General features: G+C 40.3%; 1 protein-coding gene across 1 annotated transcript in view; it reads right to left on the minus strand.

Moving 5' to 3' along the window:
* Nucleotides 1–18,541, minus strand: part of LOC112255718 (MAM domain-containing glycosylphosphatidylinositol anchor protein 1-like) — a 243,728-nt gene that overhangs the window by 70,405 nt on the left and 154,782 nt on the right. Inside the window, exons 12-14 of the mRNA XM_042326290.1 lie at nt 18,269–18,452; nt 11,993–12,145; nt 9,244–9,405 (exon numbers count right to left, since the gene is read on the minus strand). Coding sequence (XP_042182224.1) covers nt 9,244–9,405; nt 11,993–12,145; nt 18,269–18,452 — 499 coding nt within the window. The remainder of the gene's footprint in view (nt 1–9,243; nt 9,406–11,992; nt 12,146–18,268; nt 18,453–18,541) is intronic.

Raw genomic sequence — 18,541 nt, forward strand, 5'->3', positions numbered from 1 at the left:
TTAAAATTTGATTTAAGGGGATGTCACCCTCTCTTTGTAATAATCCCGCCTCCTGAATCCAAGTATTTGACGTGGGGGAGGGGACCAGTAACTTTATAATCAAACTTTATCAATGTAGAAGCAGTCATTTGTCATACTTTGATCTGGTTTTATCCAAATATCGTCACATTTCATGAAAAACATGATTTTTGACTGTTGACCTTTAAAGTTGAACCCCTCCCATGGTGGTTGGTTGTTGGAGTGTGTCTGAAAACCAAGTGTGACTTAGCATATTCAGCTAACTTTGACCTATTCTGGCATGTTGGTCTGATAAGTGTCTGATTGATAACTCCATTAAAAACTGAGATCCTCATCTCAGTCATTTCTGTGGTAGTCTACATTCTGATTATCTACCCTTTTCCCAAAGTGTGCACTCATTTATGGATTTAAAGGGACGGAAAAATCCAAGGACCGCTAAGTACCAATCCAATGCTTTTGAATGCATGGGGTTACTGAATGAGTACACACTTTTGGAGAAGTGTGGAGACTTCAATTCAGTACTCACTCACTCACTCACTGGCTGAATCCCAGTGGCTGAATCTCAAATCTCTCCCTAATCAACTCATCATCAAGCTTTGATTAGCTTTGATTATTTGAATCAGCTGTCTAGTGCAAGGCTAAAACCAAAACTTCCACCCAGGGGGGCCCCAGGACTGAGTTTGGAAAACCCTGGGATAAGGGCTAATTAGTCCAGGGTTTCCTAAACTCGGTCCTCGGGATTCCAAGGGGTGCACGTTTTGTCTTTTTGCCCTAGCACTACACAGCTGATTCAAATAATCGACTAATTGAAATAATAATCAACTAATCATCGAGCTTTGATCATTTCAATCAGCTGTGTAGTGTCAGGGGAAAAAACTAAACATGCACCCCTTGGGGTGCAGAGGACCGAGTTTGGGAGACGCTGAATTAGACCCTTCGACAACCACGTTGGCCAAAGCCGGCAAGGCTGCATGCGTCAGAGCGAAGTGCTATCCCGACACCGCGGTATGTTTGAAATTTGACCAATTTGATAAAAAGGTATGGAGAGGTTTGCCTAATTATATGTCACATGCATTTGTTTGATTTTGAGACGTGACATATGTAACAGATGAAATAACTCCCAAATGAAATGTTTAACTGTTACTGAGGTTAATATCTTGTAAAACAACAGGGGGATTTGTTAGTTTGAATTTCATGTTCATTTTATTATTATTTAAAAGTGGAACATCATTCAAGTCACGAGTGTGTCCCATAGTTGATGGGTTTATTGATCCCCTCGCCACTCTCTGGAAGTTACCCTCTGAGTTTCGTCAGCAACACGTGACAATGCAGGGCCCTCTGAGCGACTTGGTAGAGGAGAGGATTCACAGACTCACTCACTGCCTCCCTCTATCAGGTTTCAGATAAGACCCAAGTGCAGACTGTGTTGAAGTAACAATGTTTATTGCAACAACAGCGGCAGGCAAACGACAGGTCAAGGCAGGCAGGGGTCGATAATCCAGAGTAGTGGGGCAAAGATACAGGACGGCAGGCAGGCCCAGGGTCAGTTCAGGCAGAGATTGATAATCCAGAGCAAGGGCAAAGGCACAGGACGGCAGGCAGACTCAGAGTCAGGACAGGCAAGGGTCAAAACCAGGAGGACTAGAAAAAAAAGAGACTGGGGAAAAGCAGGAGCTGGGACAAAACACTGGTTGACTTGAACAAACAAGACAAACTGGCCCAGACAGACAGAAAACACAGGTATAAATACCCAGGGGATAAGTGGGTAAGATGGGTGACTTCTCGAGGGGGATGGAGACAGGTGAAACAGATCCGGCCGTGACACACTCACTCACTCACTCACTCACTCACTCACTCACTCACTCACTCACTCACTCACTCACTCACTCACTCACTCATCCTCTATCTGTCTGTCTTTCCCCCTCTATCCTCACCTCACTCTCCCTCTTAATTACCCATAAGCCATGTTTCTGTGTCTCCGGCAACCTCATTTTCCCTCTTTGGGATCAGTGGCAGCATTAAACAAAATTTAATGAGCTTTGGATCCATTAAAACAATTGTACGGATCTGGTTAGCCCAGAGAGAGAGAAAGAGAAACAGCCGTAGGACTGCCGAGGAATCATCACAATGTTTATCACTTTTTGTTAATCACCGCTTCTAAAATAGAGGGAGAGATGGAGGGGATGGAGAGAGAAGTGTGGAGAAAGAAAGAGGGAGAAGGAAGGACAAACAGGACTAGGAATTGGAGAGAAAGATGGAGAAGGAAAGAAAACCATGAGAGTGAGAAAGAAAGCGAGAAAGAGAGCCTAGTTGCTATAGTGACACTAACTCTGACACTCCCTCACCCCACTCCTTCCTCCCCAGGAGCTGAATCGTTGCATTCCTCCAGCAGTTGTCAACACTATTAAGAGTCACTCAATTTGTTATCTAGCACTTCAGTTCCTGAGAAATGGGTTTTCTACAGATGAAATGCAGAATTGTTGTTATTATCATTAGCCATGTTGCATGCGGCTCGACACAGGCCTCATGGGATTTCATATTCCTGCTGCCTGAAGGACACAGAAGATATAAATAGAACAGAGTAGCGATTATGAATATATATGGCCATCTCTCTCTTATGCTGAAATACTGTATATCATGGGATATCGTGACAAAGATTGAATAGGAGTGGGAGATTGGCAGAGTGTGTGTGTGGCACGGCACCAGCTTTTGTAACCTCTCTTACCATGTGAATGGGGTGTCTGGCCACATAATACTGTAGTCCATTGGCAGCTTGCCTTTTGGGTCCTGTTCTAACTTGTTATAATAATGCGTATCTTTACATTTTTGTCATTTAGCAGACACTCTTATCCAGAGTGCATGCATTTTCATACTTTTTCGAACTGGTCTCCCATGGGAATCAAACCCGCAACCCTGGCATGCAAGCGCCATGCTGTACCGACTGAGCCAAACAGGACCTTTCTTCCTGTTGCCTCTGAACTTATTAACCAGGCCAGTAAAGAAGAAGTGTCAAGTTTCTCAGACATCTTCAGACTTAGTAGTCATACCAAGCGCTAAGTAATGACCTGTAATCAGCAATCAAGGCCAGTATTCAATCCGAACTGCCGAAGATCCTCCATCTCAGCAGTGTTTACTTTGAATGCAGCAAAGGTGGGACCAAGTCACTATTATTCGAGTCACAAGGTTTGAGTCTCAAGGCGAGTCACAAGTTTTCAATTCAAGTCTCATGTCAAGTAAAAAAAAGAATCTACACATGCAACGGCTTGTTCAACTACAAATCTTGTCTATTACCTATGACCAGACAGCCCTTTCCATTTATTTTATTTGAACACATTTTGATTAGCAAATGTAATTGGTAAAATAGGGACCTTGTATCAGTTGTAAGGGCATGTAATCAGCAGAAGGCAAGGCAGGTTGACGTGCTCAGAGTGTAGATTTATTTACAGGTCTTGGTGATCCAATGGTGAAAAGCATCATATCACACATCATTTTCTGAACGAAAACAGGTCGAGGGCAAAACTGTACAGCCTCCCCTTGAGAAACCAAACCGAGTCTGTCTAACAAGAGATCAAACCGGTAGGCCCCCAGGACCATACAATTACCCAATTTGCAATTACAACTGATAAACTGGTTCTACAATGTAAAAAGCCATTTCCACATCCATTGCTACATTGGTGCATTCATCTTAATTAGACTTAATGATTCTTAACTCAAAAGCGTGGAGCACAGGTCACATAGCCTTTTCAATGTGAACTGAGACGAGTGCTCCCTTATTATGCACTACAAAAATGACAGGGACATACATAGGACACAGACACACAGAACATGAAGATTACCCGGGAAATATGAACAAAGGAAACCATTCATTGAATTAAATAAACACAACTTCTACTTGCAAACATTCATGTGCATGAATAAACATCGCACCCACTCAGAGCAGGGTAAGAAATGGTTGGCTAAATTAAAATGTATCGTGGCCCACCAAACATGAAATTAAATCAAATTTAATTTATCACATGCGCCGAATAGAACAGGTTAAGCCCTTAACCAACAAGGCAGTTTTAAGAAAAATAAGTATTAAGTAAAACATAGTGGGGCAAAAAATTATTTAGTCAGACACGAATTGTGCAAGTTCTCCCACTTAAAAAGGTGAGAGAGGCCTGTCATTTTCATCATAGGTACACTTCAACTATGACAGACAAAATGAAAAAAAGAAATCCAGAAATTGCATGATTTTTAATGAATTTATTTGCAAATTATGGTGGAAAATAAGTATTTGGTCAATTACAAACAAGCAAGATTTTTGGCTCTCACAGACCTGTAACTTCTTCTTTAAGAGGCTCCTCTGTCCTCCACTCGTTACCTGTATTAATGGCACCTGTTTGAACTTGTTATCACTATAAAAGACACCTGTCCACAACCTCAAACAGTCACACTCCAAACTCCACTACGGCCAAGACCAAAGAGCTGTCAAAAGACACCAGAAACAAAATTGTAGACCTGCACCAGGCTAGGAAGACTGAATCTGCAATAGGTAAGCAGCTTGGTTTGAAGAAATCAACTGTGGGAGCAATTATTAGGAAATGGAAGACATACAAGACCATTGGTAATCTCCCTCGATCTGGGGCTCCACGCAAGATCTCACCCTGTGGGGTCAAAATGATCACAAGAACGGTGAGCAAAAATCCCAGAACCACATGGGGGGACTTAGTGAATGACCTGCAGAGAGCTGGGACCAAAGTAACAAAGCCTACCATCAGTAACACACTACGCAGCCAGGGACTCAAATCCTGCAGTGCCAGACGTGTCCCCCTGCTTAAGCCAGTACATGTCCAGGCCCGTCTGAAGTTTGCTAGAGAGCATTTGGATGATCCAGAAGAAGATTGGGAAAATGTCATATGGTCAGATGAAACCAAAATATAACTTTTTGTTAAAAACTCAACTCGTTGTGTTTGGAGGACAAAGAATGCTGAGTTGCATCCAAAGAATACCATACCTACTGTGAAGCATGGGGCTGTTTTTCTGCAAAGCGACCAGGACGACTGATCCGTGTAAAGGAAAGAATGAATGGGCCATGTATCGTGAGATTTTGAGTGAAAACCTCCTTCCATCAGCAAGGGCATTGAAGATGAAACGTGGCTGGGTCTTTCAGCATGACAATGATCCCAAACACACCGCCCGGGCAACGAATGAGTGGCTTCGTAAGAAGCATTTCAAGGTCCTGGAGTGGCCTAGCCAGTCTCCAGATCTCAACCCCATAGAAAATCTTTGGAGGGATTTGAAAATCCGTGTTGCCCAGCAACAGCCCCAAAACATAACTGCTCTAGAGGAGATCTGCATAGATGAATGGACCAAAATACCAGCAACAGTGTGTGAAAACCTTGTGAAGACTTTCAGAAAACATTTGACCTCTGTCATTGCCAACAAAGGGTATATAACAAAGTATTGAGATAAACTTTTGTTATTGACCAAATACTTATTTTCCACCATAATTTTCAAATAAATTCATTAAAAATCCTACAATGTGATTTTCTGGATTTTGTTTCTCCTTTTGTCTGTCATAGTTGAAGTGGACCTATGATGAAAATTACAGGCCTCTCTCATCTTTTTAAGTGGGAGAACTTGCACAATTGGTGGCTGACTAAATACTTTTTTTGCCCCACTGCATATACATGATATTGGAAATACTGTTAGCACCTATAACATTCATCTCTACGCAGCTGACACAGTTATTCATTCCTGCGCATCTTCAGTGCTGCAGAACATTCAAGACCTTCAGCATGGTTTTGACTCAATCCCAAAATCACTTTCTGATCTTAAATGATGTTAAATGCAAATAAAACTAAGTTTATGCTGTTCTCTAGGTATCGTAATGTTGACCCTAAGGACTTGCATATTTGCACTCCAATTGGAGCCCAAATTGAGCAAGTTTCTCACTACAGGTACCTGGGTATCTGGATTGATGACAAGTTGTCTTTTAAAACACAAATTGAAAACTTGACAAAGCTAAGATCTATGATTGTTTTTTATATAGAAATAAATCCTGGTTCAGTTCTGAAAATAGAAGGAAGATTGTTCTTCGTGAAATGAGCTATTCTGACATAATTTATATGCATGTGGCAGCCTCTGTTTATTCCATTCAGCAATACTTTTTTCACCGGGGACGGGGACGGTTTTCACCGGGGACGGTTTTAGGACTCTTATGCGTGGAACAATACACATAATTCAAGCAATTAGATATTCAGTTGCCTTCCAGGCTTTTATGTTACGGAATGCGATTGCTTTTCTTAAATATGTTTAATGTTGTGTTTTATTATAGTGCGTTTTATTTGTAATGTTTATGTAGGGCTGTTGTGTTTTATTTATGTATTAGGTTTTATTTGTAAACGTATACAGGGCTCTCTGGTAAAATATTTGTATCTCAATGTGACTCCCAGTTTAAATAAAGGTGAATAATAATAATTCTAAGAGTGTAGGGGAATTCCCTCTAAAATAAGGGCCGGAATTAATGGACTACTGTCTCTCCACTTCCATTTTGACCAGCTGATCTTCCTTGACTTCTAGGGTCATGGCAGTCTGACTTAAAGAGTCAGCCCTTATTAAAAAAGCATTACTCTTGAGAAGTGAGTCAATAATGCCTCGGCACGGAGGGAGGATATTTTGGTGTCTGGTCTGCCAATGGGCAGCCATTCAGAAGAGACCGAGGTAGTACGGAAGGAAGAGAGATAGCAGGGAGGGAGAATGAGAGAATAAGGAAAGGGAGAAATTGTGTTGAGTGGTCTGGGTGAGGGTTCATGGGCAGACGGTGGGCAACGACTAATTAAACAATTTGAGAATGGAGGCAGGGATAAAGAGAGATCGACAGAGAGATTCAATGCCAATTAAAGATTTGCAGGACTGAGGAACTGGAAGAGAGGTGTGCATCCGTTAACAGAATTAAGAGGTTAAGAGGTTGTGATCGATTTGGGATCTAGGCATCGGTTTTCCTCCTAAACTTCTCTATACAACAGATACAACCCCTCCTCTATAATATAATAGATTAGAATCACTTTATTTTCTGCAGAGGGAACACCTCTAACTACACCACTTAGAGTACCTGTAGAGTGACGGGTGGACAATGCTTCCAAGGGGAAGCACACAACATACAAACACACACACAGCTTTGTTTTAACACACTCAGATCCTCCACACTCATAAATCGGCAGGTCCAGGTTGTTGACATGGATGAAGTGTGCCACAAGATCTATGCACTCGATAAACCCGTCCGATAGCATGCGCTATGATGAACCACCTCCCCAGTGACTGATTGCATCATGCCCCCTCTCGTAAATCACCCAGCAACAACCCCTCTGCCACCTTTTCTTACCACCACTACCTGCTTTTGAGGAGTACATACACATGCATGCAGGGACACACCTGACAGACAGATGTGAAATACACCCTATGTCCTTATTGCCCCATCTATCTATGTCCTTATGTGCCTATTGTTGTCTCCTGTCCAGTCCAAGTAAGACAATGATAAAGTAAGCATGCCCACTTTGTCTTGGCTAGGGAGACTGTCTCACGGCAGCAGCAAGGGCTATGCCAGTCTGCCCTGTGTGTGTGTGTGTGCATGTGTGTGCACGTAAATTTGAACATTTGTCTGTGTATGTGTGTGTTTGTGCTGCGTGCGTATGTGTATGGTGTATGTCCACAGGCACGAGACCCTGCACTTAAAAAAAGGTTTTTAATCTTTTTAACAATTTTCACCAAAAATTACATGCATGTATCCAAATCTAACTGCCGGTAGGTCAGGACCTGAAGCAAGGATATGCATATTCTTGACACCATTTGAAAGGAAACACTTTGAAGTTTGTGGAAATGTGAAATTAATGTAGGAGAATATAACACATTAGATCTGGTAAAAGATAATACAAAAAAAATGCATTTAAAACAATTTTGTACCATTTTGTTTGAAATGCAAGAGAAGGCCATAATGTATTATTCCAGCTCTGGTGCAGTTTAGATTTTGGCCACTAGATGGCAGCAGTGTATGTGCACAGTTTTAGACCGATCCAATGAACCATTGCTTATCTGTTCAAAAGGGTGTATCAAGACTGCCCAAAAGTACTTCATTGGGTTATTCATTATTTTTCAAGTTCATAATTGTGCACTCTCCTCAAACAATAGCATGGTGTTATTTCACTGTAATAGCTACTGTAAATTGAACAGTGCCATTAGATTAACAAGAATTTAGATTAACAAGAACTTTCTGCCCATATCAGATATGTCCTGGGAAATGTTCTTGTTACTTAAAATCTCATGCTAATCACATTAGCCTACGTTAGAGACCATGCTTTTACAATGGAAAGTATAAGGGCATACTGGAAATTAGCTCCCTGGGTGCAATTCCTATGGCTTCCACAGGGTGTCAGCAGTCTATGTTCAAGGTTTCAGGCTTGTAATTTCAAAAACGAATAAGATATATCAGTTTTAGTACAGGAACACAGTCTTGGAAATTTGTGTTTGCGTGCCATGAAGACAGAACACACCTGCTCAAATTGGTTTCCTATTGAACATACTTCTTTCCATAAGAAATATTATAGTTTACATTTTAGGGAGGAGTAAAGAGAAACATATTTTGACTTGTTGAAATAAAATTTTAGGGGTAGATTTTCGGATTCCTTTCTCTGTCTGTTGAACAAGTGGATTACTCAAATCGATGGCGCCAAATAAATTGACTTTTTGGGATATAAAGAGGGATTTTATTTAACAAAATACACTACATGTTATAGCTGGGAGCCTTTGGATTACAAATCAAAGGAACATTTTTAAAAAGTGAATATTTAATCGCTATTTGTGAATTTATGAAACCTGTGCCGGTGGAAAAATATTTTGATGTGTGGCACAGTCCTCAATCGCAAGGCATGCTTTCGCTGTAATAGCTACTGTAAATCAGACAGTGCAGTTAGATTAACAAGAATTTAAGCTTTCAACCGATATAAGACACTTACATGTACCTAAATGTTTAATATCCATAATTATTATGATTATTTATTGAATTGCACGCACTCCAGTATCACCGCTTGCGGGACGCCTAGCCCTAAAAGGTTTTAAGGCCCTGCGAAACAAGCGTCCTGTCCAGGGGTGTACTTGTACATCAAGCTGCCTCACGCTACAGAAACATTCTAGCTTAGACGAGGCTACTAACTTTTACTTCTGAACCGGTGTGGCTTATGTACTCACCGGTCTGCTTGCCCTTCATGTGGTAGAAGAAAGAGATGCAGTAAGGGAGACGACCAGAGCCATTGGGGCCCCTGGCAGCATTCACGTTGTAGAGGGGGGACAAGAGACGGGCAGTGTCCCCCGGTACCCGGGGACTAGAGGCCTCAATGTACATGTAGCAACCTAGATGGGTGGTAGAGGGGAGACAGAGGATTTGGTCCCCTTTTTATATGTGGGTTTATCTGTAAATCATTGTGAATTCTGCATGCCACAAATAGGTATGACAGTTGTAAGTGCTATGAAATAATGTGTACCTACGTTAGTATATTCTCATCGGCCCTGTGTCAAAAGTTTCAAAAATATGTTGAGTAGGTTTTAGGTCCTTTTTGAATCATTACTGCTCAAAAGACCTGGGCCCATATACCAAAGTGTCTAATAGTAGGAGTGCTGATCAGTATTGCCTTTTAAGCCATAAACAATAAAAGGGGGGACCTGATCCTAGATCAGAAATGCTGCAGCTCCACACTTGAAAATGAGAATAAAGGTTGCTTATCATTATCCATTCTGAAGATTCCCCACAACAAAATCCCCTCCGAGACTTTACATTAAGGTTGAACACTAACAGTTTTGTAGCTTCAATGAGGCTTAAAGACTTGTGTCAGTTCCTCAAGAGCCTATGCAAATCCCAATGTTGGAGTAACTAACACTTTATTACTACAGTGCCTTGCGAAAGTATTCGGCCCCCTTGAACTTTGCGACCTTTTGCCACATTTCAGGCTTCAAACATAAAGATATAAAACTGTATTTTTTTGTGAAGAATCAACAACAAGTGGGACACAATCATGAAGTGGAACGACATTTATTGGATATTTCAAACTTTTTTAACAAATCAAAAACTGAAAAATTGGGCGTGCAAAATTATTCAGCCCCTTTACTTTCAGTGCAGCAAACTCTCTCCAGAAGTTCAGTGAGGATCTCTGAATGATCCAATGTTGACCTAAATGACTAATGATGATAAATACAATCCACCTGTGTGTAATCAAGTCTCCGTATAAATGCACCTGCACTGTGATAGTCTCAGAGGTCCGTTAAAAGCGCAGAGAGCATCATGAAGAACAAGGAACACACCAGGCAGGTCCGAGATACTGTTGTGAAGAAGTTTAAAGCCGGATTTGGATACAAAAAGATTTCCCAAGCTTTAAACATCCCAAGGAGCACTGTGCAAGCGATAATATTGAAATGGAAGGAGTATCAGACCACTGCAAATCTACCAAGACCTGGCCGTCCCTCTAAACTTTCAGCTCATACAAGGAGAAGACTGATCAGAGATGCAGCCAAGAGGCCCATGATCACTCTGGATGGGAGACTCTGTCCATAGGACAACAATCAGTCGTATATTGCACAAATCTGGCCTTTATGGAAGAGTGGCAAGAAGAAAGCCATTTCTTAAAGATATCCATAAAAAGTGTTGTTTAAAGTTTGCCACAAGCCACCTGGGAGACACACCAAACATGTGGAAGAAGGTGCTCTGGTCAGATGAAACCAAAATTGAACTTTTTGGCAACAATGCAAAACGTTATGTTTGGCGTAAAAGCAACACAGCTCATCACCCTGAACACACCATCCCCACTGTCAAACATGGTGGTGGCAGCATCATGGTTTGGGCCTGCTTTTCTTCAGCAGGGACAGGGAAGATGGTTAAAATTGATGGGAAGATGGATGGAGCCAAATACAGGACCATTCTGGAAGAAAACCTGATGAAGTCTGCAAAAGACCTGAGACTGGGACAGAGGTTTGTCTTCCAACAAGACAATGATCCAAAACATAAAGCAAAATCTACAATGGAATGGTTCAAAAATAAACATATCCAGGTGTTAGAATGGCCAAGTCAAAGTCCAGACCTGAATCCAATCGAGAATCTGTGGAAAGAACTGAAAACTGCTGTTCACAAATGCTCTCCATCCAACCTCACTGAGCTCGAGCTGTTTTGCAAGGAGGAATGGGAAAAAATGTCAATCTCTCAATGTGCAAAACTGATAGAGACATACCCCAAGCGACTTACAGCTGTAATCGCAGCAAAAGGTGGCGCTACAAAGTATTAACTTAAGGGGGCTGAATAATTTTGCACGCCCAATTTTTCAGTTTTTGATTTGTTAAAAAAGTTTGAAAAATCCAATAAATGTCGTTCCACTTCATGATTGTGTCCCACTTGTTGTTGATTCTTCACAAAAAAATACAGTTTTATATTTTTATGTTTGAAGCCTGAAATGTGGCAAAAGGTCGCAAAGTTCAAGGGGGCCGAATACTTTCGCAAGGCACTGTATATAAAGAGGTCATTGCATTTTGGATGACTGTCATGGGGCTCTATGTAATCAGCAATGCTAATATTATATTAGCATGTGTAATATGGATAAACATTCAAGGACATTTTGTATTTGTAGTGTACAAACTTTATATGATGAACAGGAATGACATTAGGCCATGCCTCATGTCTTCTGATATGCTACTGCTACAGTATATTATTAAAAATGTAATTTCTTTTACCCCTTCCATCACAAAAAGGTTTCCTGTCTGAACATTTACACAGGCAGCTCAGTATATGCATATTTTGAGAAAAGATATGCATCATGTCACAGGAGTTCCTCGAAGAACCTGTTAAGAGGAGTTTCTCGAGAAACCTTTGTGACCTGGGAAGGATCCCCCTTAGTGGCAATTTTTAGAACCTCAAAAAGTTATTCCAGGCTCCTTTACATCTAAGAGTGTAACCTACCTTCTTTGGTGCCACTCCTGTCCATCTCTGGGCCGGTATTGGATGAACGCTTGGGGTTCTGTGTCAGGTGGTTCTGTCTTGTCCAATCAAAATTGTCGCCCCGGTCCTGGGAGAAACCGCAGATGTGCTTGTCCTCAAAGCCACAAACATGGTCTGTCAGAAAGAGAAATGTGAAGAAAGAAGGTGTTATAGAAAGAGTGATTCAGAGATAAAGAGCAATAACAATGAGAGATGAAAAAGAGGGAAGAGTGAGGGATCACAGAGAGAGGAAGAGACAAAAGAGGAAAGAGTGAGGGATCACAGAGAGAGGAAGAGTGAGGGATCACAGAGAGAAGAAGTGAGAAAAAAAGAGGGACACATTATCAAGACAGTATGAAAGAAAAAAATGAGAGATATAGTAAGGAAAGCCATAGCAGGAGAGACTAACAGAAAAACAACTTAGGAGAGACCGTTTGAAAATAAAAAATGACCAGTTAATCACATGGGCAACCCCCCTTCAATCAGCATTTAGCATTTCAGCAATAATTCGCTGTCTGTTTCAACTCAATCACACAAACTAATGAAAAAAAATCCTCCAACCATCCACACAGTTGCTACTAACAACAACTATCATATCAATTTCAAACCATTACATTAATCCATTGTGTTGTGGAAAACTACTGTCATGACTGTCTGTGAGGATCACAATGGGTCAAATCAGCTTGGCAACGGCTGACAGTAACCAGACCCTCTACCACCGCAAAGGGGGGAGGAGGGAACTGCCGGGTTGAAAGCTCACACTTGGTTGTAAATTAAGCAGGAGAGGACTCTCTCTTCAACTTTAGTATCAACCAAAGGAATGTCTGTTCCCAACCAAACTCTAACATTCAAAAAGTGAATAATGTAATAATATTTCTAACATAACAATATGAATGTAATGTTGTTTTTCAATTTGTGATGTCCTTAAAAACTGTATGGATGAAATGCTGTAACTTGAAAAGTACAGTTGAGGTTGGAAGTTTACATACACTTAGGTTGGAGTCATTAAAACTCGTTTTTCAACCACTCCAAAAATGTATTGTTAACAAACTATAGTTTTGGCAAGTCGGCTAGGACATCTACTTTGTGCATGACACAAGTCATTTTTCCAACAATTGTTTACAGACAGATTATTTCACTTATAATTCACGGTATCACAATTCCAGTGGGTCAGAAGTCAAAAGTACATAGAAGTACATACACTAAGTTGACTGTGCCTTTAAACAGCTTGGAAAAATCCAGAAAAGGATGTCATGGCTTTAGAAGCTTCTGATAGGCTAATTGATATAATTTGAATCAATTGGAGGTGTACCTGTGGATGTATTTCAAGGCCTACCTTCAAACTCTTTGCTCAACATCATGGAAAATCAAAAGAAATCAGCCAAGACATCAGAAGAAAATTGTAGACCTCCACAAGTCTGGTTCATCCTTGCGAACAATTTCCAAATGCCTGAAGGTACGACGTTCATCTGTACAAACAATAGCACGCAAGTATAAACACCATGGGACCACGCAGCCGTCATACCGCTCAGGAAGGAGAAGCATTCTGTCTCTTAGAGATGAACGTACTTTGGTGCGAAAAGTGCAAATCAATCCCAGAACAACAGCAAAGGACCTTATGAAGATGCTGGAGGAAACAGGTACAAAATTATCTATATCCTCAGTAAAATGAGTCCTATAACCTGAAAGGCCGCTCAGCAAGGAAGAAGCCACTACTCCAAAACCGACATAAAAAAAGCCAGACTATGATTTGCAGCTGCACATGGTGCCAAAGAATGTACTTTCTGGAGAAATGTCCTCTGGTCTGATGAAACAAAAATAAAACTGTTTTGCCATAATGACCATCATTATGTTTGGAGGAAAAAGGGGGAAGCTTGCAAGCTGAAGATCCCCATCCCAACCGTGACGCACAGGGGTGGCAGCATCATGTTGTGGGGTGCTTTGCTGCAGTTGGGACTGGTGCACTTCACAAAATAGATGGCATGATGAGGAAAGGAAAATTATGTGGATATATTGAAGCAACATCTCAAGACATCAGTTAAAGCTTGGTCGCAAATGGGTCTCCCAAATGGACAATGACCTCAAGCATACTTCCAAAGTTATGGCAAAATGGCTTAAAGACAACAAAGTCAAGGTATTGGAGTGGCCACAAAGCCCTGACCTCAATCCCATAGAAAATGTGTGGGCGGAACTGAAAAAGTGTGTGCGAGCAAGGAAGCCTACAAACCTGACTCAGTTACACCAGCTCTATCAGGAGGAATGGGCCAAAATTCACCCAACTTATTGTGGGAAGCTTGTGGAAGGCTACCTGAAACGTTTGACCCAAGGTTAACAATTTAAAGGCAATGCTATCAAATACTAATTGAGTGCATGTAAACTTCTGACCCACTGGGAATGTGATGAAAGTAATAAAAGCTCAAATAAATCATTCTCACTACTATTATTCTTACATTTCACATTCTTAAAAGAAAGTTGTGATCCTAACTGAACTAAGACAGGGAATTTTTACTTGGATTAAATGTCAGGAATTGTGAAAAACTGAGTTTAAATGTATTTGGCTAAGGTGTATGTAAACTTCCAACTTCAACTGTATATCCTCTTTATCTGTCAAGTTTTCATCCAGCATGTTGTGCTTATAATAAGAACAATTATGAAAGTATATTTGTTAAGATTGGAATGTGATTTAAGTTTTCTAATAAGATAATTGTTTTTGATAATACTTTGTACAAGTAAGTAACCATGCCCGAAGTGAGGTCAGGGAGGTTGTCAGCACGACGGAAAGCTCCCTTTGACCAGGAGTGCATAAAGGATCAACCTTTAGACCAGGAAACGTGAAGCAAGAGCTACATGTTTGAAATGGTTGAAACTTTATCCTCAAAACGAGGTGAAGAAATAAACTCATCATCCTTTAGACCAGAGACGAAGAGCTGCAGCTCATGTCAATAGTGGTCTGAATCCTGAATCCTGAATAATCAACATGAGGAGGAAGAGGCGACAAACTCCCCTCTCAGACAATCACTGGTACAGCTGATTATCTGTCCTGAGTCAAATATCTCAAACTCTTCAAACCATCCCATCCTGCTACGAGTCTCAAATCACAGTATGCTACACTCACTGGCTTATCTTCAAATGAGCAGCTTCAGGAGCCAAATGGAAGAGTGAAGTCTGTGAACTATTCAGGACTACACGATGGACATAGCCAACCATACGTAAATAAATTCATGATTTATTATTCCAAACGGGCTGCGGTTCATGTGCAAAGTATGTGATTAATGGGAGAAAAGTTATAGAATGTATAGACGAATCGTCTCTCTCTCTCTCTTTCTCTCTCATTGGGTAAAATGCCATATTGTGTCAGTCCGCTAGGGACCTTTGCCTCATCTATTAATTGTGTACGTTATCCTGTTATTAATTAGTTAGCTAGTAAATAAATAATTAAACCAATTTGTGTCGTACTGAATTATGAGTAGGGCTGGGTTTTTTGCAGATGCATGAGGTAACATCTGTTTAGAATGATGATATGATAAGAGGTAATGATTAATAGGATGACTGTTTATCGATGTAATATATACCTTATAGAGTTTAATTTGGGAGATGGTAACTCTTTAAACAGCCTCTTCTGTGGTGCCCCAAATTCCTAATGAGTTAATTGTTACATGATTCATTTAATCAGGTAACAATTAAACATAGTTAGTAGATTAAATAAATAACAGTCATCAGATTAATGAAAGTAAAGTCAAGACACTACAGTACACACACAACAACCAACCCACTCACTCAGACAAACACTAATTATGCCCGCCACACAAATTCAGCCCTAGTGCACTAATTGGGTTCCAATTGGGAAGAAGCCTGTATCTCTCTGTTCACCTTTCACGATGGTGTTATAATCGAAACATAATCTATTAAAATGTACGTTCCACTCGGCGAAGTTCATGCACTTCCTAATTCTGTTTTAGGGCACTCTTACCTGAAGGTCTTGGGTAATTGTAGGCTGTAAAAGAGGAAATACACATTGATTACCACAATACACTTTCATAAAACTTTGTAGTAGCCGGGGTTGAGGAGTTACGGATTACAAATAAGGGATTATAAAAAAATGGTAACTCTAATTACCAGCAAAAATATTGTAATCAAAATACAGATACTTTTGAAAAAGCTATGTTTTCCAATGGTGTGACTGCTGTTGTAATCCAAAGATTATCCAGTTTGAAAAAACACTTGGAGTTAAGGATGACAGCTGTGATGTAGTCTACAGCGATACAGATATCACTTATTATTGATATCTACATAGCGCATTAATGTGAAATACATTGGCTATTTGCACCTTACAGATTGTGGTTGTTGTGGATGGCTGTTCACAAATCTAAATGTGTATTTCAACCCAATAATGGTTGAATTCAAAAAGTTTAACCTGACTATCAGTCATTGTTTTTGAAACCAGTGGACAGCCAGGGAAAAATGCACTCTTGCAACAGCTGCATAGTGCGGATCCAAGCCTATGGAATAAAATTGATTTGATTTGATTTGAAATTGGTGCTTTATTGCTCAATCTAATTCATGCTGATAAAAAACATCCACACATGCTCAAACTTGTACACTTTTGATATATTTAAAGGGCAAATCTGTAGTTGCAAAATCCATTTTTGGACTAAATTATATATACAGTACCAGTCCAAGGTTTGGACACACCGTCGAAGGACACACCTTCTACATTGTAGAATAATAGTGAAGACATCAAAACTATGAAATAACACAAATGGAATCATGTAGTAATGAAAAAAGTGTTTATATTTGAGATTCTTCAAAGTAGCCACCCTTTGGCTTGATGACAGCTTTGCACACTCTTGGCATTCTCTCAACCAGCTTCATGAGGTAGTCAATTGGAATGCATTTCAATTGACATGTGTGCCTTGTTAAAAGTTAGTGGAATTTCTTTCCTTCTTACAGTGTTTTAGCCAATCACTTGTACAGAAGGTAGCACTATTTGGTAAAAGACCAAGTCCATATTATGGTAAAAAAAACAGCTCAAATAAGCAAAGATAAACAACAGTCCATCATTACTTTAAGACATGAAGGTCAATCAATCCAGAAAATGTCAAGAACTTTGAAAGTTTCTTCAAGTGCAGTTGCAAAAACCATCAGGCGCTATGATGAAACTGGCTCTCATGATGACTGCCACAGGAAAGGAAGACCCAGAGTTACCTCTGCTGCAGAGGATAAATTCATTACAGTTACCAGCCTCAGAAATTGCAGCCCAAATAAATTCTGTACAGAGTTCAAGCAACAGACACATCTCAACTTTAACTGTTCAGAGGAGATGCGTGAATCAGGCCTTCATGGTTGAATTGTTGCAAAGAAACCACTACTAAAGGACTCCAATAATAATAAAAAGAGACTTGCTTGGGCCAATAAACACAAGCAATGGAGATTACGCCAGTGGAAATCTGTCCTTTGGTCTGATGAGTCCAAACGTGAGATTTTTGGCATAATCTATACTTCCTTATTTCCAAGTCCTATTCTTGAAGATCAAGGGGTTTAACATTAATTGGAATGACTGGAATTCTGATAGAGTTTGGTTTTCAATGTAAAGATATAATTTAATTGTATTATTACATGTAGTAGAAAGCAATGGGTTAGAAGAAGCCTACATAACCAAGCAATAAAGTAAAATGTAACATCCATATATGGCCAGCTATGTAAACTTTAATGTTGATTTCAACCGAAATAGATGTGGTTCAATTGATAACATTCATTTTTGTCTTCTTCAAATGCCTCTTAAGGGGAAAGTCATCTAAAAGTAACTGAATGTAATCAGAATACGTTACTGAGTTTGGGTAATCCAAAAGTTACGTTACTGATTACAATTTTGGACAGGTAACTTGTAACTGTAAGAGATTACATGTAGAAAGTAATCTACCCAACCCTGGTAGTAGCACACATTTTAACATGTATTTAAATAATTGCTTAAATTAACATAACAAAAAGGGCCTACTTGGCCACAGGGTTGGGGTCAATTCCATTTCAATTCCAGTCTATTCAGGAAGTATAATGAAATTCAAATTAAATGCTTTTCAAATAGGAATATTTGGAATTGGAATTTGGTTAACATTCTGAATTGACTGTAATTAAAATGCAATTGAACCCAACCCTGCTTGGCCAGCTACGGATTAGTTATTATTATTATTGTCATTAGACACTAACTAAAGAGTGTCCATTTTGGCTCCAGGTGCAAGCCAGTCACCGTGCCCTACTCACGCTCTGAGTACTTGATGGTGCGACTGACATAGTCTCCTGTGCTGTAGGTGGTGATGGGGGCCAGGCGGATTTCATAGGAGAGGGGGATCTTCAGGTCAGTCAGGATGTAGGACATGAGGCCTCCCTTCACTGGCTCCTTGTCGATCTGCTTGGAGAACAGGTTCATCTGATTCCTCTTTTCATTCTGCTTCATCAGGAGTAAACAGAGAGTGGGATAGAAAGAGGGGGGGAGAGGGAGATGGTGAGAAATGGGACCCAACAGATAATGGTGGG

This window comes from Oncorhynchus tshawytscha, linkage group LG08 (genome assembly GCF_018296145.1).
Source record: "Oncorhynchus tshawytscha isolate Ot180627B linkage group LG08, Otsh_v2.0, whole genome shotgun sequence".
NCBI classification, from domain to species: domain Eukaryota; kingdom Metazoa; phylum Chordata; class Actinopteri; order Salmoniformes; family Salmonidae; genus Oncorhynchus; species Oncorhynchus tshawytscha.